Below are 15,508 nucleotides of genomic sequence, written 5' to 3'. Positions count from 1 at the left end.
TACATATTATAAAGTTAGCAGAGAAAGTTCCAGATACTAGGAAGTGTTGCTGGAGTATCAAGTCACCTTGGATCATGAGTGTGGGAATTTTTCTGCATTAATGTCAAGATCATAATTCTCTGTATGACTTAAGGTGACCAATGCATGGGATAGCATTTCTGCAGATGATATAAACTTGAATTTCAATGCAACCATCTTAGTATTTTAATTCATAACTATGCAATAGTACAATACCAAAAACTGTTATACACAAGATATAATATGTATGATCGAAAAGCATAGAACTTCACTTAGATGTTATTTAAAAGTCACTTCGAAGCATGCATGCCCTGAATAAGTAACATCATCTGTACCCGCGGAGAGCACAATGGTAGGTGTAACTGGTCTACAATTGTTGTGCACTTGTTTGTGATTGTTGTTTACAGGATTAGCTTGATAGTGGTCAGCTTCCTCAAAGGGAACCGGATCTGGTTGCCGTTGCTTAAAAAGATCTCCAAAATTTTGCACAATTGGTGCAGGGCTTGGATCCGAAAAAGGATTTTGTATAGAGTAACCTGATAGGGGTGGCTGCTGTGAATAAAGTTGCTGCTCTGGTGGAATGGGTGGTATATTGGCAAACAATGATTGAGGTACATGCTGATAAATAGGTCCACCAGGATAAGTACCCATTAGTTGTCTATTAAACAAATCAACCTGAATTGGAGCACTAGAATATTTATTTGCAGTGAAAGCATATGCCTTTGTTATATGATTGGCATTTTCCCTCTTGTTTAAGAGAGTTACATTGGCTTTTCCTTTATAAGGCCAAGTAAGAGAGCTATCGTACTGACCTTCAACAGTACAAAAATGCACTTCAATTCCTTTATCCTTTTTCGTAAATTTTTCTACAAAACCTTCGGTTTGATGCAGCCGTGCACACAAAAGCATTTTATAGCCACGAGAATGGCTATAAAAGATTTTAGAATGAGACCATTCTGAACTAATTTTCAGATGAATAATAATTGGTGCCACTGGTGGTGACATGCTGGTTACAAGTTTACTCATATTGGTGAGATAAACTCCCCAATTGTTTTTCTTTACTTCCTCAGCCATCATTTGAAAACCATTTATCCAGTAGTCAACCTGGCCTGCTTTTAACTTAAACTCGGTTAACTCATCTTTCATAGCCATAATCTCCTTCTGCTGCGCTTTCCATGCCAATGTTTGGTGTGTGATTACATTTGTCTCTAAGTGTTGCTGAAGCTGTTTACGGAGCATCTTTTCCTCACAACCTGCTTCGCTGAAAGTACAAGCTACTGTTTGCTCAGGACACACATCAAGATGATCAGACATTTTATGACGTTGGATCATATCTGAACAACAGTGATTTGGACACACTAGAGGATAGTTTGAGCATACAGTAAAGTGCTGCTTGGTGATTTTTTCATGAGTGGACTCTAAACCGCAATACTCGCAAGAAACTGTACGGTTGGGGCATGAGTAACTCATATGCCTGTGTAGTATATCTCTCAAAACATTTTGCCTGCAAAGCATACACTTCACTTCGACATATTGACATTCTCCTTCCAACTGACCAGTGGAAAGGTGCTTTTCTACCTTGCCAAGTTCTCCTTTCCACCAACACCCTTCACTTTTGCGTGGGCAGTATACTGCCAACTGGTCTAGTCTCCTTTTGTGAAATTTGTCAATGGTGATGTTCAGCGGCGTCTCTCTACACAGTGGACATTGATTAGTACTCTCCTGTACCTGCACTACACAGGCTTCACAAAAATGGTGGCCACAACATGACGATTGGCAAGGCTCACACAAAAGTGATAAACACACTGAACAAATAAAATCATCGGAAATTGGCGCTATAAAGTTGATCTCAATGTCTTTCCACGCTACTTTGCTCACCGCCATGTTTCTGGCAAATCTCGGTGTTGTTCGTCGCTTGGATAAAAGGCGGAGTTGACGTCGTGTTGTAGGCGTGGCACACTCGCTAAATTTTCATACGTAACTGGATCACGTGAAGGATTGTTTGGTACTGCATAATAAATAAATATTTAATAAATAAATAGTTATTAAATAAATAATTTTTGTGTAGAAATTAACCAACCATTAATTAACAGGTGTCAATTAATTATTAAGTGGTATTTATTTTTAAGTTGTAGCTAATAAAATGTTTTGTGTGGCTTCATCTTTTGTTGTAAACTATATTGTTTATTAGTAATGACTACAGCATTCTCATCTTGCAATTCTATCGGTCACTTACAATTTCCATCAAATGCTCACTGTAGCTTCCTTATAAAATATTTAAATTTGGTGCACCTTTTTTGCTTTTTCTCACATGCACGTATGTCTCACATGCACGTATGTCTCACATGCATGTATGCACGTACGCACGTACGCATGCACACACATCCACATGTCATAGAGCACTTATAATTAGAGTTGCACCGATAATCGGTTGAATAATCGGTAACAGCCGATATAAGGTGATTTTGCAAGTATCGGTATCGGCTACAAACAGGAAGTTATTTGCCGATAACCTAAACCCACAATCAATCATTAACGACAGTAATAAACATGTGACAGTATTAAAAGAAAGCAGTGAATGCAGTGGTAAGTGGTAAACATTTATTTGCTGTACCTGTTTATAACTATTTAGGCTTGTTTATGTGTGAATAGTGTGGCTGCAAGGCTATAATAGGCTGTGTATATTTATCGGCCGCCCACGCAATCAACCAATCACTATTTGGAAAGGGTCTGGAATCCCACCAAAACTCCGTTTGAGAAGCTGACTTAGGTGTTTTATAACTACTTGGCCTTCATTTCCATGTAAGGGGTTAGTGGCACACTGGTAGCAAACATTGTAGAATTGGCCGCCCACGCAAGTAATTAAATTATTTCAACTAATGTTATACACGCACATAAACTTTAGATGATTTTTGCTCCTTCTCCCCTGACCTACAGAATAGAAGAATATCGGTAAATATCGGCATATCGGCTACAGGAATGAGTGAAACATCGGTATCGGTAAAAGTGAAAATATGCATATCGGTGCAACACTACTTATAATTGTACAATTATTGCTGCCAATGGGGGAAGCACATGCACTAGTGTAAACAATGTATTTATAAGCTGATGGCTAATAAGTATTCAAATATAAAGTAACTACACTTATTTAGTACCACACAGTTTCAAGTAAACAATATCAAACATACGCATTACAAAAGTTTGTAAAGTCTTCAATTTTTTTAATATTAGTTGCAACGAACTGTTTTTCTGACACAATAGACATTAGCTGGGGAAAATCAAGGTGCATGGTGTACAATGTAATATATGCCATTTATACAATTGTGGACATATGAAACAATTCCAATACTATCTACAGCTGCTCAAACATAAATGCACGTCACTATATTTTTTCCAACAAATAAATGTCACTAAGTGATCATCATTGTTTACTGGAATTTAAAAAAGTAGTGACATTAACAGGTACAAACAACAAATACATATCTACGTATGTATAACAGTCATACAAACTGTTAACAGCAAAGTTCATCGTTTGCAAAGCTATTTATACATGATTAAAACCACATTGATGTAACATTTATTTTGTTCGTGAATTTACCATTTTTGAACTTTAATGTTTGCAATAATATTTTGTGAAGTGTGAAAAACAAATCAAATATCAACAGTTCCAGTTAGCATTACAGAGTAGAGAATTACATTACAGCTATTATTAAACAACCTTGTAGTGGATAAGTTTCATCAGTAACTACAGTAAAGATTATTGTGTGGGAAACACCATCATAGCAAATACGTAAATGTGTTAAATACCAAAAGTTGTGTAATGAATTTTGATATTTCATGCTTGGATATTATTATGTTTAGCTAATGTATGAGTGATATATTACATATAGCTGTGAATTACGACGATATGCTCTATTATGTTAAAGAGTATACCACAATTAACTAGTATTCTGTATATATGAACAGTGAGATATAGTAAAGATGTTGGACAAAGGATTCTTAGTGGGGTTATACTACCTGTAAACTGGTGGCAGTGTTGTATGACATTAAGAAATATGTACCTGCATAGAAGAAAATCACTGCATTATGACAGACTGTTCTTTGTATAATGGAGATGTTTTGTGTACTCTATAGCTAGTGATTGTTATACGAATATAATGATTACCCAGGAAATTTACAGCAGAGGTACTTATTCAACACCACAGAGCTGTACAGCCACATACAGTCATTCCCAGGCTGACCAGAGCTGTCTTTGAATATCTTACAATTTCTATCATGTCACACATACCAAAGCAACATTATAATTGGCTAATTTATTTGTTTATACGTAAGTGGTATGTATCTATTGTCATATGCATTCATATAAGCTAGTACATATAGTTGTGAGTTCAGACTCTTTTATGTATATTACTAGTATAATATAATCTTGGCATAACCCTCCTCACACACATGCATGTATGCGCATACGCACACATATACACACTCACGCACACCGGTACACCCACACACATATGTACGCACGCATGCACACACATATGTACCCACTATATGGTACACTTTGATGTGCTGATGGTTTATTTATTTCAGTCATAACCTACATTGAACTCTGTAGCCTTAGATGCACTATATATCACTGTGGGAATACTGAAATATTTTAAATGTGTTGAATGCAAAAAATGCAATCTTGAAATTGAATATCGTAAACATATTGTACAAGCATGAAACATTAGACAATACTTTGTTGTGTAGGCCAGTCCATTAGAAACTTAAAGCTAAGAATTATCTAAACCAAAACAGCCAAGCTGTAAAAAAAGATTTGTGGCCCCCAAAAAGGTCAAGGTGAAAAAAGATGTGAAATAATGAAAGTAGTATATTATTTATTACTCATTACTACACCACTGTGATGAAACACGTTACAGTAATTACTTCAGTTTAAAAGTAACTAGCAATATTATGTACTCTTGGTAATATGTTATATTACACAATGTATAAAGGTACTTTGTTAGGTAATAATATTACAGTAACGTACTAGTTAAGCAACGCATTAATATTACAGTGTTACTACATTAAGTAATCATATTATGTAACACATTATGCCCAACACTGCTGTCAAGATTGATTCACAAAAGGTGTAGCCACTGAGAATTTATTGAGTGCTTGAAATGTGATGAGTCCAAACATTGACTTCATACTTTACTAGCTTTGTGTAAGTCAGTAATCATTATGTGTCAAACACATTATGGGAGATTAATTTGTGCACTGTATGGGGTCAAATTTGAAGATATGGATTTGGTGTTTCCATATAGATGTAGCAGTGTGTGAACAAGCTTGTTCATAACAAAAATGTAGTAACCAACCATCCCAAATTCTATGTACGTGTTGGTTGACCACTAACATAGTACCAAGCACAGTGGTTAAAGGCTCTCCTAGTCAAATCTACAGATGATATTATGAACTAATATATTGCATACTGGTCAGTGTTAAATTTCTATATGAGTAGTTCAAATTAAGTGGTAAATGTTTAACGTTATAGTTAAGTCCCACCAGGGGTACGATATCAGTTTTTATTAATCCATCTTAACATGCTAATCCTACACTCAGTACAGTTAAACTTGTTATGACAACTCGTAGCTGGATATGCATGCAAAGTATATAGTTTTGCTTGCCTTGTGGTGTAGTTTTAATCCCACAATAGAACCTGCTAAGAATTTTTGCTAGTAATCATTGTATAATATACAACTGCTGATTGGCTTGCATGGAATTCAACAACTAATTGATCTTTTTTTGAAGTGGCTAAATATATTCTACAAGACATGTAATTAATGTACAAAATCGTAAACACATTACACAAGCATGAACAAGTGTGTAGTATTTCGTCTGGGTCACAGGAAGTCACAGGAGGTGAAATCTGCTGAGTTGCAAATGGAAAGCTAACTTGGGTGTTAATTTGTAATCATGTTGTGGAAGTGTGAATATGTGACCGAATTTTGAAAAATCATCCATATGGGTGCATTTGACACCTAAAATATTTAATGAACAAATCACAAAATTTATAGTGCAAATCTACTTTTTGATGGTTTTAAGCCATTCTCAATACCTTAAATTACTAGAAAATTCTTGAAACATTTTTAAAACTGTGCCCTGCTCTTATTATCAACCCACTAAACATAAAAATTCTAATTATTTCATGCACACCCACGTGGGTGATTTTCCTAAATTCAGTCACATATTTGTACACTACTGTACTGATTTTTAAGATTGTTGAGGGAAAAACACTAAAAAAAAAAGGAAATGATACAACCCTGGTGCAAAACTAAAAGCATAGATAATATATACCTTACTGCATCATAATCTGTGTAATGGTGATCACCTATACATGATTACGTATCCCTACACTGATACACCAACAGTAGATTATGTGCATGCTTTTATAGGTACAATTTATCCTGACTTACTAATGTAAAGGGAACTGGAGTAGTAATTTTTTTTCCACCACAGTTATGTTCAGGTGTTAAGACTACCTACCTGTATTGTCATGCCAATCATGTTTACTACAGTAATGCCTGACCTATGAACTAAAAACAGATCATGGTTGTATGGAATAGTTGCAGCTAACTACGCAACTGGATGACCTTTGTAACTATTTATGTCACAAACAGTGGAATACGTTTAAGGTGTTAAATTCAAAAGTTAGTTATTTGTTAAATATCTTACTCCCAACCAAAGAAGTATAATCAACGTAACATCAACAGATGATTTTAAGAGATTGAGTGACTATTTATAATGCATGCATTTGTGTTTAGCTATTATTGTATTTTGTACCAGGTGTAGCAGGCCTTTAGGGATGCATCTGTATGTAGTTGTGCACTCCAATATGTAACATCCCATTGATGGTGTGTCGTATCCTTCCAGGTGCAAGTGTTAAATGTTAACTGTTTTGTTGTGTATAGGATGTTGTAGTTGGTATTACAACTATTATAGGGTGTAGTGTGTTTACTGTATAGCAATCATGCTTGCCCCAAAACAAATATTTCCATCTCAAATGATGTGTTGGGTGATTTCTCTACAACATTCTCTCAAGAAGTTTGCCGATGTTTCCTCCCACCGAACTATCTGTTCTGTTAAATATGACAGTTGAGAGAACGTACACTATTCTACAGTTACTGTTACTTGTATTCTGCATATATAATAGGCCTGCAACTCTCGGTACAGTAAATATTGACAATAAATAGTTGTACTTTGGGGATGTTTAGATGTGATTTTACAAAATAACATGTCAAAAGTGTTGAATGTAAACTTTACAATAAACTTGTCAGGTATATCCTGTACAGATTTATAAAAAGCACATGGAAGTTGACATTCGTGGCAAGAATTTAGTCAGATGGGTATAGGAGAGACAAGCAGCAAAGTATATCCTTTTGTGGTCATGATTTTAATATTTTTGTAAAATTATTAATCTGAGTGGGGAAATTGGGCGCAAATTGCTGAACTTAGGTAACACCTAATATAGTCCAAAGATGCATGTGTTATCACTGTTGCAATCCACCATTAAATACCATGTTCAAACTATGGTTATGGTTGCTGCGACTAAATGTGCCTAAATGGGGTTATGTGTTGCGATTATATGTTGCGATTATATGTACAGTGTTTGTTGCAACTAAATGTGGTTATGTGTTGCGATTACATGTGGTTATTTGTGGCAATGTGTGTAACATTTGTTGCGACTGAATGTTCGTAATGTTTGTTGCGACTAAATGTTTGTAGTGTTTGTTGCAATTAAATGTTGGTAATGTTTGTTGCGACTGAATGTTTGTAATGTTTGTTGCGACTGAATGTTTGTAGTGTGCGCTGCGACTAAATGTTGGTAATGCTAAAGTGTTGTAATGTTGGGTGTAGGTACTGTGGGCTGTAAGTACCGTTGGGTATAGGTACTACTGGTTGTGGTTACAATTAGGCATAGGCACCTTTGGGCATTGGTACTGTTGGGTGTAGGTACTGTTGGGCATTATTAATGTCGATATTAAGTTACATCAAAGATGGCACTAAATATGGTTTGCATGTGCAACTGTGACAGTGATAACACACATTGCCCCCCTTTTCAAGCAATATACGCCTCACCTAGGTTGCCCTACCTCCCCCAAAGAGTTGTATGTATGTATATACATGTATGTTGATCAAGTGAAGTGATGTTTCCATGTAGTTATCATGTGAAGTATTGTGAATAGAGCTCGGTGCGGTGGAAGGGTGGTTTGAGTAGGGCATGCTGTAATCTGCCGTGTTGTGTCGTGTAGGTAGCATGTTAAACACATCTTATAAGCTAGCAATTGTAGATGCACAACTTCATAACCAGCTGCAAGTTCCATTTAAGTGCATAAGTACCGTACCTCTAATCTGCAGATATTTATCTCGTTAAATGGACTGGATCAGAGGAAGTGGATAACAGAGGTATTCCATGTCAGGGTCAGCTCTAGCTAACATGGTTCTGTAGTGTGGGCTTGCAACAAGTTGTAAGTACACTTTAACTATTACCATCACATGTAGCTATGTATGTATTTCACTTATTTATAAATTTAGCTAATTACCAGATATACAGGGCAGTTAGCCTTGTATATGTGATTAAGTGCTCTATACGGGCTAGTGGATTATGACATGTAGGAACTCAAATATCAGCTAAGTGGGTAAAAATGGGTAGACCATTCTGATAAGGAAAATTGTGTGATGTATTTCCATATGAGCTTCATCATAATACATTATCCTTACTCCAGAAAAAAATTGATTTAGTAATGTAATCATTTTTCAAATTCAAGTATAATTATGTATAGCAAATCTTATCTTGACTGACCTTTGTTACCCATCAACAGGTGGGGCACTGGGTGTTACATTCAAAAGCTGACAATCAAATATTTAATCCACGCCAATATAACTAAACAATGTCAAACATATCACAGAAATATGTATGATGAATTAGCATCTTCCATTTTGTGTGGGTACAGATCAGTAGTAATTTCAGATGGTACAGCAACAGTTATTAGATGACAGTGTAGACACATGTTGTGTATACCCACACAGGTTATGACTGAACTACAAAATCATGTTACTGAGTAAGTACAACAGTAAAAGTGCTTTATGTAATGAGTTTTGTATATGCTTGAATATATTTGCTCATAAGAATTAATACATACAGTTGTAGTGGTGGTTGCTGATAGCAGCACAGTAGACTTGCAACAGTGTTATTACTGCATAAATACTTCATTGAAGTATCATGATTTGTCTAGGTCAACAGTTTCAGCTTCAGTTTACAAAGTGATCTTCCAGTAATCTACAATCATTTTAGGGGTAATTGAAACCGCCAAAACTTCTACTATGTAGTAATCCCCCTCCTCCTCCCCCAAAATTACATATTCTTAGGATAAGCCATGTATATGTTTGATAACACTCACCCAATGCAACAGCTAGTAAAAGAAAATGTAAAGATTGACTTTTTTAAAAGGCTAGCAAGTTATGGCTATATACTCAAATTTTTACTATCTCATAATAAAAATTGTTAGTTTTATGGGTATAATATGGTTGTAAATGTTGTAGGTCTATTTGTTCATAATGCTAAGGATTTGTGCCTTAAACACTGCAGTACTATAATATCAACCTGTCATCAGCAACACTTCGACCAATTGGTGATAATCACCACAATTAAAATTTCGACTTGAGTGATTAAAATGTGTTGAATACAAATTTTAACAATTAAATACTTCATGCTATAGTTTGAAGTGGTTGTAGTTAAGTCATTACACAAGAGTGATCAATAAGTAGTAAACACATTATACAAGTATGGAAGATTAATTTGTACACTGCAGGGGTCACAGATATGAAGTTGGCATGTCTCAAACAGTATAGGTGTAGCAATGTGTGAACAAGCTTGTTAACAACAAATGTAGTAACCAACCATCCCAAATTCTTTGCATGCATAAGTCGACCAATAAGTGTACATTTTCTCATGTTTGCTTATGTGCATGCTTTCTTCTAGCTATTAAATCCGATTAAATCAACCTGTAGCTACAGATTTTATTTTGTAACCTCAGGTTATACTGGTATGGAGTAGTTGTGTCACCATCAATTGTGAGAAAGTTATATACAGTATACTACGAATTAGATGGGACCTCCCCTGGTGGGACTTCACAAAATATGTTTCCTCTGGTCTATCCATACAGAAACTTTAGCACTTCTATAAGTACATGCAGCATATAGGGTATATAAAATGAAGAATATATAGGGCAAGGTGGAGTTGTTATCCCAAATTAGAATAACTAAACATGCTATTGATTAAATGATCAAACTTTTTGAAGTGGCTAAATATTTTTTTTACTCTGCAAAACAGTGAACGCGTTTCACAAGTATAAGCAAATGTGTAATATTTTGTCTGGGTCACGGGATGTGTTACTAGGTGACACCTGAGAAAGCAAACATCTATTAGATGACCTTTATTACCAATCAACTGGTGGAGAACAATGGATTAGCGTAATTAAGTGTTACATTCAAAAGATGACAATTAAATATTTTAAACCATGCCATTATAACAATATCAAACATATCACAGAAATATGTAGGATGAAGTAGCATCTTCCATTTTGTGTGGGTACAGATCAGTAGTAGCTACACACGGTACAACAATTATTAGGTGACTTCAACTTGATTAGCTGTAGGAAAATGTGTGTGTGTGTGTGTGTGTGTGTGTGTGTGTGTGTGTGTGTGTGTGTGTGTGTGTGTGTGTGTGTGTGTGTGTGTGTGTGTGTATTAATCTCAAGGGTAGCTGTGGGGTTGGTATATAGGTCAGCACATAAACACAGAAATGACAATATATGATTGCAAGTAAAGGGGCATAGTCTCAACTCTCAATGAAACAGTGTAAGCATACAAAGTTGTTTACACTTATAGTGTATTTTGAGAAGATCTTAAGTGAACAGTAGTTAAAAGAATACAAGGATCATAGGCTGTTCATGGGTCTCGAGAAATTACTATGCATCAAGCTACGTGCTTCAATTGTGTCGCTCTGTGTCTGATACAGTTACGCAACTAAAATGTGTATCAGGTACGTAGTGACCACTGTTCTGCCGTGTTGCTACTGGCAACCAACAGACCAGCAGCAGTTAAGTAGTGTATACAAAAAAATACAACTTCAACTTCAATAATTTTTATGCAGAATCTAAACATCCAAATTCTAATGCAGAGAAAAATCCAGGACACAGTCAGAGTGGTGACTTTTCCTGAAAACTTTCAATTTTATATGCTTAGAAATTGCCTAAGAGAAACACTCAGTTAGTTGGGGTCTGCATTCTATGCATTGCTTGAATTTACTTCTCATAAATAAGGAGGTTTTGATTCTTTTTGTGTAGCTACTGCAGCCTCCTGAAAGAAAATTAAGGTAATTGGAAGTACCTGAATAAATTAATCAGAATAGGCAGGCCAAGACTATAGCTGTTCGTGGTGAATTATTGTTTGCAGTTGATGACCTTTGTTACTAATCAATGTGTGGGAACTGCTCAAGTAGTCAAAGGTGTTAAATTCATAAGTCATAACAATACACAACTGTTCCTTTGCATTACATATTTAGAAGCAAAAACAAACATATTATGCAAATGGATATGTATGTGATGTGATGCATACTGCCAGCATGAAATAGGAGAGAATTTAAGACACTGAGAATGCAGCAATATGATGAACAACATTTTAGCCACAAATCAGAGGGGACCAGCACCAATCAATCCCACGGAATCCCTGCTAAGTGCAATGGAATCTTTGAAATTATTTGTAGATTTTTATAAATCCCTATTTAATACTTAGTTGAGTATTTTAAAATATTTGCGATATTAGTTTTGAAGCCCAAGATATCATAATTACACTAGCTTGGTTCAGAATCTGGATCTAGAATCTCATACAGGATATTAGCAAAATACATCAAACAACCATGCATGGAGTATCAGGTTTTTGAGTTGTTTTAATGTTTTTATATTTTGCTCTATAAATAATTTGGATTTGATGATTGGACAAACAACTTGACCAATCAATAAATCCAAATTATTTATAGAGCAATGTGAAATATGTCAAAAAATCCTACATACCAGTCAATGAAATCATATAGTTACCTTAACAGCTACAAAGTTATATAGTGGCAGTGTATACAATAAAACCATGGAGGATTTTTATTGTAGAGAGCTACAAATCATTATTTACCTATGAATAAAATTATTTTCAATTAATTGTTTGTTATAAGGAGATGTTTACTGTACATTAGATAGTCTCAAGATCACACTGTAATACGTAACTGAATGCAAACAAACAAATCAACATCAATAAAGTCTGTATCATCACTGATTACCACATCTATGTTGTTGACCGTCTTACAGTTTGTTCAAGATCTAACCTGGTCATGTCCATTATTAAGAGCATGTAGTGTTATTTGTTGATTAATTATAACTTTATAACTGGTATGCAGTTTAACTATATAATAGTAACACTATTATATGTTTCAATTATGATACAACAGCAAAATAGCTAACTAGCTAACATGACAGTTCACTTCGTAATCAATTATAATAGTAATAAAACTTTTGTGTGGCTTCATCTTAAACTACAATTTGTGACTGCAGCATCCCAGGTATAATTTTTGATAAATTCTATGTCATGTAGTTATTTTCAGTTACATGCCAGGTGTCCACAATAACACAAAAGTTTCACTGTTCTCCTGTTCTCTCTGTCTCTCTGAGTGTGTCTGTGTCTGTCTGTCTGTCTGTCTCATCTCATCTCATCTCGAGATCATATCAATGCTTACAATTATACGTGCACTAAGTCCTAAGGGTTTTGGGGAAACTCACAAGCACGAACTAAACCATAAGATTTTCACTTCTATAAAATTGGCTGTCTTCCTAATTATAGCTGCAACCTTTTCTGGACCCACAAGGAAAACAAAATAATGTCATAGGTGCATGGGTAAGTGTGAGAAAACTAACTGTGGTCACTAAGCAATGCTGCAAAACTAGATCAACAAGCCATCACAGTGCACCATTCTTCATGGTTGTGAGTAGCTTATACCAATGTTCTGTGTATATACCCAGCATGAATGTTAGCAAGCCGTTCACCGAATAACTCAGTTTAAATTCATTTAAACACATTATATAAATCATGAAATATTGAAATTTATTACATATGCTGTGTAGGTCTATTAGACTGGATTGTGTTTTGTTAAAATGATAAGCAACCTATATAGTGTATAGCTATACAGGCCAATATTATATTTTCATATAGGAAATTTGTCATACTGGTTGGGTGTGGTGTGATTGGACAAGCAATCTCATTGAAAACAAATTTGTTTTTATACCAAGAATGATCAGCCCATGCATATTCTGCATACATCCCCTTGGTGTAAGAAAAAAAATAGAATTGGCCATGCATGATTGACGACAGTATAAGTGACCATTGTTGCTTGTCAATCCAGAGTCCCACCTGATTGGAAGCAAGCGAATATTGTCCCAGTATTCAAAAAGGGAGACCGTACCCTCTGCAGCAACTATAGACCCGTATCATTAACATGCATATGCTCCAAGATCTTAGAACATATAATATATTCACACATTTTCTCCCACCTTTCTCAACACAACATCTTGTGTGATGAGCAACACGGCTTTCGCCATGGTCGATCTTGCGAGACACAACTTCTACTTACTATCAATGACTTTGCTGAATCCTTAAACAACAATGGACAAACTGATGCAATTCTTTTAGATTTCTCTAAGGCCTTCGATAAGGTATCACACCAACATCTTTACCATAAACTACATCATTATGGTATCCGGGGCAACACTTTGGAATGGTTGAAAGATTTTCTTACTGGAAGATGACAACAGGTATTAGTTAATGGTGAGCAAAGTGATGTAAGTCAAGTGACATCAGGAGTTCCACAAGGAACCATTCTTGCTCCATTATTGTTCTTATGCTTCATAAATGATTTACCAAAAAACATACTATCGACAGTAAGATTATATGCAGATGACATCATTCTGTACACCCCTATTAACTCAAAAGAAGACTGTTACCAACTTCAGAAAGATCTAACTATTTTGGAAAGATGGGAAAATAAATGGAAAATGGCCTTTAATGTTAAGAAATGTGAATTCATCAGAATAACACACAAGAAAAAGCCTATATTTTACCATTACACTTTGTATGACACTGTTGTGCAGGAGGTGACGCACACCAAGTACCTAGGTCTTACCATTGACTCGAAGTTATCTTGGTCTGAACACATTAGACAGATAACTAACAAAGCTAACAGTATCAAAGGATTTTTACAACGTAACCTTCATAGCTGCCCAATCTCGGTCAAAGTGAGTTGTTACAAGTCACTTATTAAACCAATCCTAGAGTATGCCTGTGTGGTCTGGGACCCATATACACAAAAGGATATCTTAGCTATTGAATCAGTTCAAGACGGTGTGCAAGGTTTGTGTATAATAATTATTCTTCATATGCAAGTGTCACAAACATGTTACAAAATTTGAATTGGCCACCTCTGGCTCACTGCAGAAACCAGCTGAAAGCGATCACAATGTTTAAGATCATGCACCAATTAATAGATATACCGGCTGATACCATACTCATACCAGCTCCATCTAACTACTCTCTACGAGGTCATTCAATGAGGCTGTTACAGCCAAACACAAGAACAAACTCATACCTTAACTCATTCTTCCTTTCAAGTATAAAGATTTGGAATAACTTACCCAACGACCTCATCACCTGTTCAAGTTTAGACCAATTTAAAGCAAGGCTAGCTGAACATCAATTAACCACATAATTAATTTTGCTGATTTATTATCTGTGCTTGTATATACTCTTTGTAAGAGGTTTTGCACAGTAAACAATAATAATAATAATAATAATAATAATCATTTTTGTAGAGTTAATACTGTTATGCTGTTGCATACTTGAATCATTATAGCTATGCATAACTGCAGAAAAGCAAACACATTATACGAGAATGGAACATGAAAGACTATAACATTTTGTAGTCTATATGTGCTGGGTATGGAGTCAGTATGAAATAGGAGAGTGTAGTATTAAGAATGCTGTGTATAGCAAAACTATTTTGTCACAAAACGGTTGTCAATGAATTGCTCTACGGCTACATAGTTTGGGTGTGATATCGGACAAATAGGATGATTAATGGTATGATTAACTGGTGAATAACCATCCCACACTTTGCAATTGATTGTTTGTTCAACATCACCCATGCATTGGGGTAGATCATTCTTGTTATGGTGAAGATGTCAAATTGATCATGAGTCATTATAGTGAATTAGTAAAGTATCTGCCTGCACACTACCACAAATAAATACTTGTGGTATTACCATGCCTACATAACTAATAAGATTGATTTTTATTGGGGAGTGCAAAGAGCCATAGGATTTGATGCACTCCTATGAAATCATATTTTCATATT

The 15,508-nt window shown here is 35.3% G+C and overlaps 1 protein-coding gene across 1 annotated transcript; it reads right to left on the bottom strand.

Annotated features, from left to right (window-relative positions):
* Positions 1-180: 180 nt before the first annotated feature.
* LOC136257619 (TNF receptor-associated factor 6-like) lies at positions 181-1,981 on the bottom strand. The gene has a single exon (XM_066050869.1). It carries the CDS (start codon positions 1,900-1,902, stop codon positions 298-300), a length of 1,605 nt encoding a protein of 534 aa, XP_065906941.1. The 5' UTR covers positions 1,903-1,981; the 3' UTR covers positions 181-297.
* Between the last annotated feature and the right edge of the window lie 13,527 nt (positions 1,982-15,508).

This window comes from Dysidea avara, chromosome 6 (assembly GCF_963678975.1).
Source record: "Dysidea avara chromosome 6, odDysAvar1.4, whole genome shotgun sequence".
In the NCBI taxonomy this organism is placed as follows: Eukaryota; Metazoa; Porifera; class Demospongiae; order Dictyoceratida; family Dysideidae; genus Dysidea; species Dysidea avara.
This window is presented reverse-complemented; position numbering and strand designations above follow the sequence as displayed.

What these genes read in the sequence shown, in the direction of transcription:
- LOC136257619 (XM_066050869.1), bottom strand. Translation starts at nt 1,902, where the DNA reads ATGGCGGTGAGCAAAGTAGCGTGGAAAGACATTGAGATCAACTTTATA.